Genomic DNA, 15,336 nt, shown 5'->3' with positions numbered 1-15,336 from the left:
AGTAATGAGAGCCAGCTAAGTTTACACCTCAAGAAACTTCATAAACGCAGCTGGGTACCTGTCACCCTTGACCTCAGCCTTCTTCAGCACGGTGTTGATCTCTGCCAGCTCATCGTCCGTCAGCTCGACGATCTTGAGGTTCTCGTTCAGCCTGGAGATGGCTGAGGCACCGGGGATGGGCATGACGGGCGTCCCGATGCTTTTGCTCTGCTTTGCCACCCACGCAATGGCGACCTGGCCGGCCGTGCAGCCTTTGCGCTTCGCCACCTCCTCGACCTCTTCCACGAGCTTCATGTTCTGGTCAAAGTTCTCCGGGAAGAAGCGTGGCATGCGGCGTCGCTGCAAGGTTGAGAGAAGATATGTCAACAATGTTTGCAAAGACACAGCTCTTTCACCTAGAGGCTTACCATATCGTTCTCCGCCATATCCTCGTACCTCTGAATCTGGCCCGTCAAGAATCCACGGCTCAGCGGCGAGTAAGCGATGATCGGAATGCTGTACTCTCTGCACGCCTCTGCCAGGCCGTTGTGCAGGATCCCCGTGGTGAACAAACTCAACTCCAACTCCGCGGCAGCAATCTCCGTCACAGCAGCCGCCTTCTTCAGACTGGCAGCGCTGCACTCCGTGATCCCCACCCCGCCAATCTTTCCCGCTTCGACATACTCAGCAATCGCTCCAATGGTCTCCTCTACAGGCACATCCGGATCCAACCTCGCAGCTTGGAAGACGTCGATCCTGAACTTCCCATCCGCAACAGCGAGACAATGCTCGATATTCTCCCTCACCTGCTCCGCTCTCGCTTCCGCCGTGGCAGTGGCGGTGCTGAAGCAGGCTTTGATACTGACGCAGACTTTCTCGACGTCCTCGGGGTACTTGCTGAAGTATGCTTTCAGCAGATGGAGGCTGTTGTAGTCTTCAGTGCCGTAGATGCGGCCGCCGTTCCAGAAGTTGGATCCCGCTTCCAATGCCGCTTTGAGGATGGGGATGGCTTCTTCTGTGGTGATGCCTTTCGCTGGGTTGTTGAGGCCGATCATGCCAAAGCCGATGGGCCCGACGGTCTTGCCTGCAACTGTGAGAGACATGGCGGTTTCTTGACGCTGGTGATGGTGCAAGAGGAATGAATGATACTTATGAGCTGTGGTTGTGTTGATATGAGGTTGGAAGCCACAACAGAGGCATATATAGAAGACACATTATCGTAATTACGAGCCTACGTCCTTCCGTTCGATCAGTGAAGAGTCCGGTAGAGTGATGCATCTACCAGACCATCCTCTTTTTCAACCCATTGTGGTAGTTGTGAAGAAAAGGGCCAAATAGGGCAGAGATGCACAGACCCACCCAGCAAGTCGGACACGGCGACGGAGAATCGCTGAAAGCCCGACGATGCGTTTAGATGTATGTGTTCAACCATCAGATGCTTCCAGGCTTCCTTCTTCCGTTGCACGTCAGACTGATGAGAGCGTTTTGAGGATGTCTTGAGCTGACTTAAACAAGGTCGCAGGGACAAATGATTGCTCGACAGGAATGATGAAAATGGTTCAGAGACTCTAACCAGAACACGTTGATTGCTGAGTGGTTTGGATGGTATAAATTATCTACATGCGAATCGAAACCAGCAGACAATCATAGCCCCTCTGCCCGTCTGTCTCCCCGACCCTCAAAGCCTTCCACACACACACGACTCGTTGATTTACGGAGCGTTGCAGATAACACCAATGCCATCCTGAGCCCGGTCAGCAAACGACTCTCACATCGTCAATGGCGTTTCAACTTACAACGACAAGAGTGCAGCACATGGCGGTAGTACCGGTCGCAGCGCAAGCGCGCTCAAATCCTGCCTGGCTCTTTGGGGTGCCATCCGCTGAAGCACGTACTGTTAGCGATGTCCGCAAAATTGCATTCGGTTGGTGAGGAGACTTACGCGACTCGCAGGGTGTGTCAACAACACCGTCAACGTCGAGCTGGCAGCAGGACGGAGTTTGGCCAGCTGGACAGACCGCGCGCTTGACGAGAGGGTTGGCCGATGCCATGGCGGCGAAGGCGAGAGCAAGGAGCTTGAATTGCATGTTGGCAGAAGGTGTTGTGATGGAGTGTTCGGGATAGTAGTCTGAGCGAGTGGAAGATCGAAGGCTGTTTGATTGCTGATGTGGGTGAAGCTCAGAGCGAGGGTGGTGATGGTCCAGCAACTTTATATCCTTCGCACGCTGCCCAAGTCCCACTCTCTTCTCATTCATCCAAGGCCGGCAATACCACTGCGGAAGATCGTATCATCTTGGCCGCCGCCGATCAGTCTCAAATCAATCTCTGAACACGACCTCAACTTGGATCTCCACGTCGTCAAGACCGTCATGAGGCCCGCTTCGACGGACGAACGCATCTGTTTGAGCCTCTTCCACCTACCAGGTGTTGTTGCGATATCAGCACGCCTCGCAGCCAAGCATAAAAGTATTCATTAGCTGGCATCCGTTAGTGCGAGTGAGCAACTTTTGGTATTCCAAGCAAATACCATCACTGCGGCTCCGGGTCATGCAGTGCTATTGGTCGTTGTTCTAAGCGACTGCGAAACTAGTCGCTGCTTTTGGAGACGCTGCTGCTCGGTTGCTGTGGATCCGAGATGTCCAACCTGATGATCGACCTTGCAGATGTACAGATGAGGAAGTACCTCCAAGCTGTCACATTTCCCAGCTGAGACCCGAGCAAGACCAGCTTGAAGTTTAGATAAGACCACACAAGAAGTGCCACCGACTTGGGGAAGATCTTCAAATCCGCTTGGCGGCCGTTGCAAACTCAATAGGCGCCGGTAGGTCGCCCGAAGTAGCGGTCGATGAGTTGAACGAACTGTGGTGTTTGTCGACATCTGCATTGGAGGGCCATTTGCAAGCGAGCTTGAGCGAACGTTTTTGAATAACGCATATGTTTTTCTTTAATCCCAGTTGAAGATCCCCAGGAACAGGCCAATTTTTGAACCCCAGTCCCAGGGAACGAGTTAAGGTTGTCTGCCGCAGCGTGGGGACGTGGGATGGCTACAATGCAGCTCTCTCTTATCTTCGGAGATGTTCCGGCGGCTTCTTGGAGACAGGCTGGAGATATTCTTTTGTGGCCATCCATACGTAGACCGAAAGGTTTAGGGGGACTGACTGTACTGCCGCATGTGGATGCCGTGCCCCAATCAGCATTGCCGCCGAGCTGTTGGATTCGCGCACTGAGGTCACCTTGCTTTGGCCGGTTGTCACTAGGAATGTTGAAGCATGACCTCCCCTGAGGAGATCGTCGCTCAACCAGATCCGAACGCCTTCCTCCCACCTGGCGTAAGTTTCTCCGCCTTCGAATCGACAAATGACTCGTTGCAGACCAGCGGGTCAGTGCAGAACACCGTCAGCAGCCGATCGACAACATCTCGTGCCGGCCCCGACGTCGACTGCAGATCTTGCATGCAAATACTGCGTCGAAAAGCAACACATGCGCCTCTGTAGACTTGGTGATAGATGAGCTTGAACTCTTCAGCTTCTCGGCGTTCCTTTTCAGCGTCCTCGAAGCTGTTGTCGACTGCTGGTGAGTCCTGCCCGCTTTGTAGAGATCTGCGACTTTTCTTCTGTGAGAGGCCGTACAGTCGCATACCTGCCATGACGGTCCGAGAGATGAGCTCCTTGTTCTTGGTCTCGATATCAGATGTCGTCGTGTCTGCCAGGTTCGATAGAGAAGATCGTTGAGGTGCTGCTGTTGCTGCCGTCGGCGGGCGAGATGACACCACGCTTGGTGACCTTGACAGCGTGTTCGCATGCAGCGACAAGGCTTGACTGTGGCTCACACTGCGACGGTGGCCCAAGGATGGCATGCTCGGCTCAGACTTCGGTGCAGCAGCCGCAGCAGCAACACCCTCTCCGCCCTTCCGGCGAGCTTTGCGCCTGCGCTCGGTTGCATCGTCCAGCATTTGTGTAGCACTTTTGCGCTTGCGTACTGGCGGCTCGTTGATGCGTTCCTCATCTGCACTTACAGCATGGGGCAAGAACACAGCATCAACGCCATTGTCCGCAGAGCCAGGTGATGCAGGGGGTGTAGGTTCCGCAGCTTGGACCGCATGCCATAGATGCGAGGACAGCGGCAGCGCACACAGCTTAGTACCTTGAGGAGTTGCCACGCCTCCCTCAAAAAGCTGCCCTACTGTTCCGGGCAGATCGTCCTCTGAAGCTGCGGAAGTGTCGCGAGAAGCATATAGCAAGACCTCCGTCACCTGCGGCCCCGAATTCTTCGACTGCACATTGCCTCCGTGCTCAATAGAAACCAGTATACCCAGCGGCGAGTCAGGCCGTGCTGTCTGCCACCAAGCACTTTCATCCTGATGGCTCCATAGAACGCTCGAGATCCAGTCTTCCAAGGCGGCGTCGTCAGTCTGCACGGAGCAAGAAGGTCCTATGGCAAGATATAGTGGAATTCTTTCAGTTTCCACGACAGATGCGAAGCGCAGAGAGGCTCCATTGTCCAGACATGGCAGTGAGCCTTCTGGGTCGCTGCCTCCGAATGTGAGCCCTGCCCTGTCAGTGGTGTCGCGAGGTTGAACGGAAGGTCCTCTTACCACCTAAACAATGTTCGCTGTCAAGATATAGATGCGCTTTGGTCGTCATATCGTGAAGTTTAGTCAAGGTCGTGCAGGGTGTGTTTCGACGCGATCTAGATGTGTCTCGGAATCGGATTCTCTTTCGCTTAGTAGCATCTTTCGGCTTGGCGTCTTTCAAGCTACCTGTACTTTCGAAGGTACAGTGCTCTACACGTATATGCCTTCTCGAAGACTTATCGTCGCCCTATATCTGTACAACTATCTTTCCCCTATCATACACACAACAACATTCCTCACGCCTTCCCAATCTCCCCCCGCACCCACCCCTCCAAACCTCCCCTCGCAATAATCTCCTGCACATTCGGCGGCAACTCCCCCACCGCCTGCGTCCAGCTGTCCCCACCCTCTCCCTCCTGCACAACAACCTGGCTCCGTCGGACATCCCAGGTGAAGCTCCAGCCAGTCCTTACAGTCAACGCCTTTTGCGCCTTCGGTTTGCTCTCTGGTGCTGGAGGAGGAGAATCGAGACTTTGCCTGTTCTCGTCTGGCTCAGTGATGGGCTCGGTGCCAGCGGAGCCGGTGGCTGGTTGTGAAGAAGCGGAGAAGGATTCGCGAAGACGGGAGATGAGTTTTGGCACCTCGACGCCCATTAGTGCGTTGTTGATCGAGTTGCGGGAGAAGATGTTGCCGAAGCTGCCGCTGACGACCAAGGGGATCCCCTTTGCAAGTATCGCAGTAGCGGCTTGTTCGCGCGAGCTGCCGCAGCCGAAGTTGAAGCCGGAGACTAGAATGTCGCCTTTCTTGGCGATGGAGGAGAAGGTCGGGTCATAGTTCTCCATCGTCACGGAAGCCATCTTCGTTGGATCCGAGGAGAAGGCATCGTCGTAGGTGTATTTGCCTGGGTAAATGGCGTCGGTGTTGACATTGTCGGCGTCGCACCACACGATCTCGCCTGTCACCTTCTCTGGAAAGCCAGGGAGGATTTCTGTCAGCCCGCCGGCGCTAGACTGGTCGGCGGCGTCCTGGCCGGCGAGGCGCTCATGGCTGCCTTCCAGACCACTGGCGCCTTCTAATCGCGCTTCGGCTTCTTTGACAGCTGCTTCGGCGTCGTTGACGAGTTTCTCGAGCGCGTCTTCCATGCTGAAGCTGGCGTAGCCGCCCTCGCCCTTGACTACACCTTCCCATTCTTTGGGTTGCTGATATATGCCTGGACCGGCGATCTTGCCTTTCAATGCGCTTGCAGCCACGATTTCAGGAGACGAGAGGTAGGCTTTCGCGTCTGTAGAGCCCATGCGACCTTTGAAGTTGCGGTTGCTGGCGCTGATGCCCACCTCGCCGGGCTCGAGCAGACCTGTTCCAAGACCAATGCAGGGACCACATCCGGAGGGTAGGGGTTGGGCGCCAGCAGCGAGTAGGGTCTGCCAGTCTCCTTGCTCCTCAGCAGCGATCTGCTCAGGTAATGAAGCGGCGGAGATGTAGAAATTCACGCCTTCGGCGATGCTAGGGACCTGACCATCCACAGTCGCATCCTTGAACACCTTTGCTGCGGCCGCGATATCGGAGCGGCGAGAGTTCGTACACGAGACGAGATAGGCCTTATTGATCTTGATATCCTGGGCTTCGAGCTCAGACAGTGGAGTGGCGACCTTGACGCTATTCGGGCCAGAAACGTAGGGCTGGAGGGATGAGAGGTCGAGGTAGAGCTCCTTCGCATAGCTGGCGCCTTTGTCGGCCGCCAAAGGGTCCGCGAAAAGGTCATCAAGGCGTTGGTGGTTGAATCGTGAGCTTGTCAGACTCGCTGTGGGCGATGAGGGAGGATTGGCTGAGTTCATGGCAGCCTCTGTTGCTTGCGATCTTAACCAGCCTTTCAGCATGTCGTCGATGGGGAAGAGGCCACTCAACGCGCCCCATTCGGTCGTCATATTCGCAATGGCTAATCGATCGTCGACCGGCAAACTCTTCATGGTCTCCTCAGTGCCTGTGAATTCAATAGCATGATTCAGCACCTCGTCCTCGTTGAACAGCCCGCACAATGCCACGATCACATCCTTCCCCGTCACACCCTCGGGCAGCACCCCAGTAAACGTAACCTTCGCAATCGGCGGAATCTGCCACCACGTCCTGCCTGTTGCCCAAATGCTCGCAGCATCCGTCCTCACCACTGGCGTCCCCAAACAACCAACCCCGCCATACATATTACTATGGCTATCACTAGCCACGGCCATCGTCCCAGGCCACGCGTACCCTTCCTCAACCATAATCTGGTGTCCAATCCCCCTTCCCGCAGGATAAAAGTCCACCCCCTGGTTCTTCGCGAACGACTCAATCTGCTGGTACTTCTTCAAGTTCTTGTCTGACTTGTTCTGCACGTCATGATCGAGCGTCATCACGATCTGGGAAGGGTCATGGATCTTGCTGGCGCCGATGGACATGAATTTCGTCGCGACGGGCCAGCTGTTGTCGTGGGTCATGCATCGATGCGGTGCAAGTGAGACATAGTCGCCTGACCTGACGACTTTGCCCTCTGCGAGATTTTGAGAGTGTGCCTGTACTATTTTCTCCGTCAAGGTCTGGGGGGTCATCGGTGTTGGGTCTGGTCGGCTAAGGAGTTCCGGGGGTGCGTTGGCGAGTTGGGATGGGAAGGCATCGGTAGCCTGGGCCAGTCTCCTGGGAGAAGAGGTGCTGATGTGACGCCGGGGGCGGTGGTGGAGGTGTGTTGATGCGGGTATACATTGCCTTGCTACCAATGGTGCTCGTGAGGGTGTATGCAGTTGTCGCGTGAGCATTTGTAGGCCTCCTCGCGCCGTACGAAGCGTCGCCATCGTGGCCAGGGTATTTCAAAATGTCCGGGTGAGGTCAGCGCACTATTGGCATGTTTGAAGAGTTGCGTCCAGTCGGCCAATGGCTGTCGTTGTATTGTAATGTGAAGATGTTTTTGAAGCTGTATACCGACATCGGCAAGGCTTCTGACTCGACAACAACGATTAATTAAACACAAGAATAGACAGCGAGCCAACGTCAAGACATATATCGATTAAAGAAGACCACCATGCCTTCAAGAGAAGATGTTCACTACGTAAGCCCGCGTCCACCCCCTCCCTCCGCCACCTCCTAACACTCCACCAGTTCGGAGCGGGACCCGCCCCCCTTCCTACGCCCGTCCTCGAAGAAGCCTCCAAAGTCCTCCTAAACTACAACGATTCCGGTGTGGGGATTACTGAGATCTCCCACCGCTCCCCCGAAGCCAACGCCATTCTCGCCAATGCACAGTCCGCCCTACGCAAGCTCCTCTCCATCCCCGAGTCCGACGGCCCAGATGGCTACGAGATCCTCTTCCTCCAGGGCGGCGGCAGCGGCGAGTTCAGCGCGACGGTGTACCATATGGTCAGCATCTGGGTGGCGAAGCAGTGGAAGCACTTGCGGGAGTACAAGTATCTTGGCGTTGAAGAAGATGTGGCTATCGCAGGGTTGAGGGATTTGATTGAGGAGAAGATGCGGTTGGATTATCTCGTCACTGGAAGCTGGACTTTGAAGGCGAGTCAGGAGGCTGCGCGGTTGATTGGGGCGGAAAAGGTGAACATTGTTGCTGATGCGAGGAAGCATCAGGATGGCAAGTTTGGGGTCATTCCCAAGGAGGATACTTGGACGCAGACCAAGGACGAGGCGGACTGCGCGATGACCTACTACTGCGACAACGAGACTGTGGACGGTGTGGAGTTTCAGGGACCTCCGCCAGGGCACAATCTGGTGGCGGACATGTCGTCGAACTTCCTCTCCCGGCCTATAGATGTGAAGCGGCACGCGGCGATATTTGGCGGTGCACAGAAGAATATCGGAACCACTGGAATCACCATCGCGATCATCTCGAAGAAGATCTTGCCTCCGCATGCAGAAATGGCGGACCCAAAACTCATGCGCAAGCTCGGTCTGCCCGTAGGACCCGTCGTGCTCGACTGGCCGACGATTGCAAAGAACAATTCGCTGTACAACACCCTGCCCATCTTCGACGTTTGGATCGCTGGCAAAGTCATGGAGCGACTGCTTTCTCTGCATTCCTCTTCGTCTTCTGCAATTGAGGGCCAAGAAGCTGAGTCGAACAAGAAAGCCACCATGATCTACGGCGCCCTCGAAGCGCATCCAGATGTCTACTCGGTGGTGCCAGACAAGAGTGTCCGAAGCAGGATGAACATCTGTGTGCGTGTGAAAGGGGGAGATGCAGAGGCGGAGAAGGCTTTCTTGAAGGGGGCGGAGAGCAGGGGCCTGATGGGACTGAAGGGACACAGGAGTGTTGGTGGCATTAGGGTCAGCAACTACAATGCTGTCCCAGTCGCAGCAGCAGAGAAGTTGACGAAGTACATGGAGGAGTTCGCGAAGGAGCAGGTGAAGGCATGAGCGGTATCGAGAGAAGGGATAGAAAAGTTTATTGTGGTTGCATTTAGCGGTGGAGTTGGGGCTGGCATGGAAGAGTTCTTCAACAAAACGATCGCAAGGGAAAAGCTACGAGGTTACGAAACAGTGTGTTCAACACCTGATGAGAGTATGATCTTGAATAAATAGATGTCCTTTCATCGTTCTCTTCAAGTTCTTCTTGTCTTCTGATTGGCCACAATCAACCTCACCTGCCCAAAATCACACTCTTCCGCCTTGCCTTGCTTCTTGATTGCGTGCAACACCATCCTCAAGCATGTCGATCTCAAACGACGCAGGTCACTTCTTCCAATCCTCCGCTGCCCTCGCCACCACCGAGCGCAAAGCAGCGAAAGCGAAGAACAAATATGGTGACCCCATCAAATTCCCATCAAAGATCCTCGCCATTCTCATCGACCCCAATGACAAGGGCGGACTCTACGTTGCTGAAGCGGCCGGCGAAGTGAAGAAAGTGAGGCTGGATGTGTGTAAGAAATGCTTGTCTTCTCTTGCTGCTGAACGAAATGCGCTAAAGCTTTCGCACGCAGACGCAGAAGGTTGAGAAGGTCTTCAGCGAGGGCACAGCGCCCCTGACTTCTTTAGCGATATGTACGAAGACCAACACGTTGTTCGCCGGATGCTGGGATAAGCACATCTACGCTGTCGACCTCAAAGACCGCAAGAAGAAAGCGAGACGTCTCACAGGCCACACCGACTTCGTCAAGTGCCTCCTCGCCACCTCTCTAAGTGGAAAGCCAGTCCTCCTCTCCGGCGGTGCAGACGCTGCGACCATTGTCTGGGACATCGAGACCGGCACCCAACTGCATAAACTAAAAGGCCATACCAAAGCTCTGCAAGATCTGGCGATTGATCCTTTTAGCCTGCTTGACTTTGCGACCGAGCCATTGGACGATTTCGTCCTTTTCTCCGCGAGCAGTGATCCGCATTTCCGCCGCTGGCACATTTCCCTCAAAAGCTGCCGGGAGTTGGCTGAGTCGGAGGACGCACCGGTGCAAGCGCACGATACGAGCATCTACAAATTACACTTCGATACGTCCGGCGATATCTGGACTGCTTCCGCCGATAAGACGGCCAAACATCTCGTTCGCGATCGCGGCTGGGAGGCAGATACTACCCTCCAACACCCAGACTTCGTGCGAGATGTCGTGGTGGTGGAACGTGCCGGTGTCGTCGTCACGGCTTGCAGAGACGAGATTGTCCGGGTGTGGGATGTGGCGACCGGCAAGCTGGTGTGTACGTATGAAGGGCACTTTGAAGAGGTCACGGGGTTGGCGGTCTGGGAGTCGGAGGTGTTGAGTGGGAGCATCGATGGGACGGTGAGAAAATGGGGGCTGAGGAAGCAGGAGATGGCTAAGTATCTTGAGGAGGTCGAGAAGGAGAAAGGAGGAGAGGCGGTGGAAGAGAAGAAGGGTGATAAGAGTGGTAGTGTGCTGACTGCGGAAGAGGAGGCCGAGCTTGCGGAGTTGATGGACGATGATTGAGACGGACGGAGAAGCTATTGTGGAGAGTGGCTACTCCGCAAATAGAGCATCAATCGGTACAATACCCAATGCGCCTTGCTTGCAAAGACATCTCTCAGCAATAACGTGGCCAGCAAACACAGTATTTCCTCCATCGAATTCATCCAAATACAAACGACAACCTTCCGAACAAAGTACTGTTCTCCACGCAACGCAATGCGCTCCTTGCATCGCTTCTCCAGGTCAATCTTCAGTGCTGTACATGACCGCATTGTAGCTCATCCAGTATTCATCATTCATGCTGGAACTGACACAACTTCCAATTCGCTCGCCACAAGGCTCACAATTGCAGCGATCATGCCCAGGCACAAATGCTCGAGTAACAGGCGCCATTGTCGACGCTGCCCCTTGATCACCCAATCCTCCTTGGACAACTCCCAGAAGGCCGCGATCGGTAAGCACAGCCAATGCGGCCAGATTGCCCTAGCGGCGAGCATCACACACATCAGGAACAGGTAGACTGCTAGGAGCGGCTGCGCGCGCTTCTTGAATTTGCGGTGCTCGCGCTTGTCCATCCGGTCTTCGATATCTTGAAACACAGACATCTTTCCTCCGCCCGACTCCAGCAGCCGCAGCATCGTCCAGCCCGTCGTATCGTCGATGCCTTCAGGTGGCCGTGCAATCCTGCCAGGCACGAGTATATCAATCGGTAACCACTCGGTGCACGCGCGGCCATCCAGTTCCAGGCAGAACTGTAGGGCGCCCAGTACGAGTTCGTTTGGCTCGAGGAGCTCAAAACTTCCGTGGAGTTGATTCGGAGCTCGATGGTAGACTGCCTCTTCAAAATAGACGTCTGCCAGGATCATACGTTGCCAGCTGGGTGAATGGTTGCATTTGAAGTGTGGCAGCCGAAGCGATGCTTCTACCATAGCGTCGAGCTGAGAACTGCAACAGCAATCGAGCTCACTGACGTGAGTGGTTTTCTTATTGGCTCCTCTCATGAAACTCCGCGTAAGGAGTCTCATCCATCTCTTCAGCCCCCTTGGACGTACGAACCTGGATCCGTTAGCGTGTATTCGTTGCAGAGCTTCATAACAGTCGTTTACTCACTGCGCAAGGAATGGATTTGCGATCACAACGGTCTCCGCGTCTGTCGACTCTAGCCTGAAACAGCCATCGCTCACGAGAGGCGATGTCGGGTCCCAGTACACAGTCTCGCCCGAGGCTGGTTGAAGGAAGAGCGCCTTCTGTATGCGCGCTGAGCCGGCTGCGACATCGTGAAAGGTGCGGCTCACCCGCTGCGAAAGGAGGAGGTCGCGAAGGGGCAGGTGGAGCAGTATGTCTTCCAGCAGCTCGGGTGTGTTGAGAGCTCGTGCGGTGGCCATGGTTAGGACTGTCGCTGAAGATAGAAGTGTAGTAAAACAGCGCTGGGACTTTGGCTGTCGTCAAGGGCGTACAGCGAAGGTACGCGGTTGTAATGGGCGTGGTGGTTGTTGGCAGGGTTGTTGTGTTCGAAGGTTGGGGGGTGCAGGTAGCTAGTGAAGTCGCGAAAGGATTCCGAGTGAATCGCGGCATTTCTGTTGCGACGTATGGGACTTGACGTATGGGACTTGAAACATTGCCGGAGTGAATGTGGAAGTCTGTTGATTGGGTGAGCCAGCTTAGTCCTTTGTCATGTGACCATGCTTAGCTGATCCTTAGCGCCTCCCTTCGGAGCATGTGAAAGAACCGCCAACTCGTTCGAAGAAACCTGCCCGCCCGATGAGCGGCACGCTGGTTTGAATTAAGTCATGGATTCGTGTGAACTGTTTCGTACGAACTCTTCTCCGACCGAACAAGACAGCAGCAGCGCCGTTGGTAATACCATAACAATTCACCTCGACCAGCGAGAAGACCGCAGCGGCGTTTTGTCCTTCCAGCCTCTGAGCCATGCTTCATTGTTGATCATCTCTGCTTTCCTGCCTATCGCCTACATGTTCTTCATGTCCAGACATGCTAGACCGAGTTCTCGAGTAGACCGACAGAAGAAGGTACCTACGTAGGTCAGCATGATGCTCGAACAGCTCAACACAATTGTAGAGAGAAATACCCTTGTCCTTAGATGCCTCGCAGGTACTTCCAGGCGAACGACAAGACCCATACAGCAAACGCAGCGTTCGAAAGGAGGAACAGGATTGCCGCGATGCGCTTGGCAACTTCTATGGCCTGCAACAGCACAGGACTCGGGTTGTGCTCTCCCAGCAGGGCACTTCTCTTCGCTCCAGTAGCCTCCAGCACACGCAGCGCCTCCCAACCAGTAGTCCCACGCACCCCACCCGGCAGCCAAGCGATTGCTCCTGGGCCGATGAGCTGACATGTCTTCTCGGCCTTAAAGCGACGTCCTCCGAGGTGCAGACTATTCAGGAGGTCACCAAGACGGAATTTGCAAGGATTGAGGACTTTCAGGCTGCGAGAAGATTTCTGGAAGAATATCATTCCATCGAGCGGCAGGTCGGTCAGCGTCATCTTCTCCCAGAGCGGCCGAATCCTGGTACCACCACAAAGGCGGTTGTTGCGACGTTGGCGTGGAAGATTCTTCGAGATGGGCAGTTCTAGGAAGGCCACGGTGACGCTCGGAGCTTGTGGACTGTAGTGGCTGAGCCTGAGGGTGCTGGCCTTCGCGAGCTCATGGACACCTGGAGGAGCCGAGCACACAAACCTGAGAGCATTAGCTTGAGTTTCTCTCGAGGAGAAGCACAGCAACCTACCTCGCCAGGAACGGGTTCGCGATCGGCTTCATCGAGCCGTCGCCGGACTTCAAAACCCATCGGCTGCTGGAGGGAGACCACGAGACCATCGGTGCGGACGCTGGATGGAGAAAAAGCGCCTCCTGGATGGTTGGAGTAGTGTTGACCGCGGTATAGAAAGCATAGTTGACTTGCTGGGAGGGGATAACATCGCACAGCGGCAGTTCAAGAAGCACGCGCTCCAGCAAGTCTGGCCTGGCAAACACTTGAGCTGCAGCGATGCCGAGGACGGGAGGGGTGGTTGTGGAGGCGTCCATAGCGGCGGTGGGGCCTGAGCCAGTTTGGATTCGCAGAAGCTGAGATGGTTGCGGATGCTGTCGTGTGTCGAGAACATACGTTGGTGGGCGAAAAGAATAAGCGAAATTACAGGCAGATGCGCTCCTGACTCGTGAGGTCTTCCATGTGATTGCCAAGCTAGGCCGCTTGCGGACACGTCCACGTAGGCTCTAACACCATGCTGTACACAAACAGAGATTAGCACACGCACACCTCTCGGAATTATATCCAAAGCTTACCAGTTGTGATAGGAAGTCGAAGACTGCGTGTTGTCCATCCATACTTCGAACTCCCTCTCCAGTTCTCCAGCAGGATGAGCGTCGGCTACCATGTCCGGGTACCCAGCCATCCACAATCGTCCGATCACCGAGCGACAAACCAAGCCAGCCAGTTGCCAAGTCTTGACAAAACATCGGTGGTCATCGAGCAACCATGGACTCTTGCTTCGTACAATGCTTTGCCACCAGACCATGCCGCTCCTGCCTGTCGCTTCGCATGAGTCAAAGCATCTGCCATCCAGTCACGGTGTCGATGCCATAACAACAATCCAGTTGAAGCCATGACTCGGACCCGGTAATATCACAGATTATCACATCAGCCTGCGGACCGTCAGTTCACAGAAATCTCCAATCCTCCAGTCGGAAGCCAGGAGCACGCGAGTGCCTGCATTGTTCACAGGATATGTCGTCGGAAGGAAGTCTGCGTTCCATGTCGTACTCGAGGAGGGGAAACTCAATTGTCAATCATCAGCATACGGCGCCAACTCGGTGTGGCGGGAGGCCCGGTCTGTTCGCACTCTACGCATCCAATCATACCGCCACAAGAAAGGTGCGGATAGCAGTAAATGCTGTACTTCTTCAGTCCTGGTATGCAAGCGACGGCCAACATTGACGTCAGGAGGCACCCTTCTACCTGTGTGTGGTGCTGAGGGCCGCTCTTCCTGTAAGGCGGTGCGTGGCATTCGAACCTGTTCGAAGTTAGAGGGCTTTATCAAATGCAAGAGGGTAAGTACTTGCTGCCTCAGAAACGGACTGACCAAGGGCGTAGTTGAGGTGCGTTGGGGCCGGAGCAGCCAGGATCGGACGTCCTAGTGGTCCTCAGTTTCAGAAACACGGTTTGCTGAATCTTGTGACATGATCTCACCACGCTGCCAAAGGTACTGTCGATAAGCTGTGACAGCAGGAGATTGGGCAGGTGAAGATGAAGCAAGATATCCTCAAGAAGCTCACAAATGGCAAAGACCCGGGCGGGTGCGCCAGTGGTTGTCAACTTGGGCTCATGAAGAACCACATCTTAAAGTGAGGAAAGAGAGAACATTAAGACCTTGATGCGACAGAGAGTTCCTTAAATAGGCCTCATCTGAAGTTCAAACTCATCTTGTGTTATCATTTGCTACCTCCTAGTGAAAGGCAGCCGCATCACTGAAAGGACCTCAAGACATCGGCAAAGCTGCAACACCTCAGCAACACATCTCTTCAGCTTCAGCCGCTTGCTTGTTGGCCAATCTCAATCCTGGTGAGACATACGAAACTTCGAGAAGGCAACCAGCCTTGAAGAGTACTCATTTTTCTCGCCAGCATTGTTGTGCGTTGACATCAAAGAAATTGTGCTTGCATGGTGTTGTACCGTGGAAGGCACGAGAAGTCAATCTCTGGCTGGCAATGATAGGGTGTTGCAGCTACTGCATGAGATGGTACAGACGGAGGAAGAAAGGGGCTGGCATTGGAACTGGAGTAGAGTGGAGTCGGAGTTGAGCCATCCGACAATTTGGTAAGGTTGCCGGCCCGCTGCAGGGCCGCTCCTTTGGTGAATCTTGGCAACGTCATTTTGC

At 54.7% G+C, this 15,336-nt stretch overlaps 8 protein-coding genes across 8 annotated transcripts; 2 read left to right on the top strand and 6 right to left on the bottom strand.

Moving 5' to 3' along the window:
- Positions 1 to 21: 21 nt before the first annotated feature.
- Positions 22 to 1,082, bottom strand: LTR77_010575 (uncharacterized protein; the record flags this gene model as incomplete). Its single annotated transcript, XM_064807793.1, has 2 exons — positions 22 to 339; positions 408 to 1,082. 2 exons carry the CDS (start codon positions 1,080 to 1,082, stop codon positions 22 to 24), a joined length of 993 nt encoding a protein of 330 aa, XP_064654068.1.
- Positions 1,083 to 1,690: 608 nt separating this feature from the next.
- LTR77_010574 (uncharacterized protein) lies at positions 1,691 to 2,066 on the bottom strand (the record flags this gene model as incomplete). The annotated part of the gene is made up of 3 exons (XM_064807792.1): positions 1,691 to 1,723; positions 1,776 to 1,861; positions 1,922 to 2,066. 3 exons carry the CDS (start codon positions 2,064 to 2,066, stop codon positions 1,691 to 1,693), a joined length of 264 nt encoding a protein of 87 aa, XP_064654067.1.
- Positions 2,067 to 3,274: 1,208 nt separating this feature from the next.
- LTR77_010573 (uncharacterized protein) lies at positions 3,275 to 4,622 on the bottom strand (the record flags this gene model as incomplete). The annotated part of the gene is made up of 2 exons (XM_064807791.1): positions 3,275 to 4,527; positions 4,574 to 4,622. The coding sequence occupies 2 exons, from the start codon at positions 4,620 to 4,622 to the stop codon at positions 3,275 to 3,277; spliced, it is 1,302 nt and encodes a 433-aa protein (XP_064654066.1).
- A 226-nt stretch (positions 4,623 to 4,848) lies between these two features.
- Positions 4,849 to 7,137, bottom strand: LYS4 (mitochondrial Homoaconitase; the record flags this gene model as incomplete). The annotated part of the gene is made up of 1 exon (XM_064807790.1): positions 4,849 to 7,137. The coding sequence occupies one exon, from the start codon at positions 7,135 to 7,137 to the stop codon at positions 4,849 to 4,851; it is 2,289 nt and encodes a 762-aa protein (XP_064654065.1).
- A 467-nt stretch (positions 7,138 to 7,604) lies between these two features.
- Positions 7,605 to 8,947, top strand: SER1 (Phosphoserine transaminase; the record flags this gene model as incomplete). The annotated part of the gene is made up of 2 exons (XM_064807789.1): positions 7,605 to 7,631; positions 7,682 to 8,947. The coding sequence occupies 2 exons, from the start codon at positions 7,605 to 7,607 to the stop codon at positions 8,945 to 8,947; spliced, it is 1,293 nt and encodes a 430-aa protein (XP_064654064.1).
- A 292-nt stretch (positions 8,948 to 9,239) lies between these two features.
- Positions 9,240 to 10,464, top strand: LTR77_010570 (uncharacterized protein; the record flags this gene model as incomplete). The annotated part of the gene is made up of 2 exons (XM_064807788.1): positions 9,240 to 9,446; positions 9,511 to 10,464. 2 exons carry the CDS (start codon positions 9,240 to 9,242, stop codon positions 10,462 to 10,464), a joined length of 1,161 nt encoding a protein of 386 aa, XP_064654063.1.
- A 275-nt stretch (positions 10,465 to 10,739) lies between these two features.
- LTR77_010569 (uncharacterized protein) lies at positions 10,740 to 11,828 on the bottom strand (the record flags this gene model as incomplete). The annotated part of the gene is made up of 2 exons (XM_064807787.1): positions 10,740 to 11,499; positions 11,554 to 11,828. 2 exons carry the CDS (start codon positions 11,826 to 11,828, stop codon positions 10,740 to 10,742), a joined length of 1,035 nt encoding a protein of 344 aa, XP_064654062.1.
- Positions 11,829 to 12,540: 712 nt separating this feature from the next.
- On the bottom strand, positions 12,541 to 13,486 carry LTR77_010568 (uncharacterized protein; the record flags this gene model as incomplete). The annotated part of the gene is made up of 2 exons (XM_064807786.1): positions 12,541 to 13,141; positions 13,191 to 13,486. 2 exons carry the CDS (start codon positions 13,484 to 13,486, stop codon positions 12,541 to 12,543), a joined length of 897 nt encoding a protein of 298 aa, XP_064654061.1.
- Between the last annotated feature and the right edge of the window lie 1,850 nt (positions 13,487 to 15,336).

This window comes from Saxophila tyrrhenica (assembly GCF_035928015.1).
Source record: "Saxophila tyrrhenica strain CCFEE 5935 chromosome Unknown scaffold_24, whole genome shotgun sequence".
Lineage (NCBI taxonomy): Eukaryota > Fungi > Ascomycota > Dothideomycetes > Mycosphaerellales > Extremaceae > Saxophila > Saxophila tyrrhenica.
Note: the sequence above shows the minus strand (reverse complement) of the source record. Positions and strands in the feature narration are given on the sequence as shown.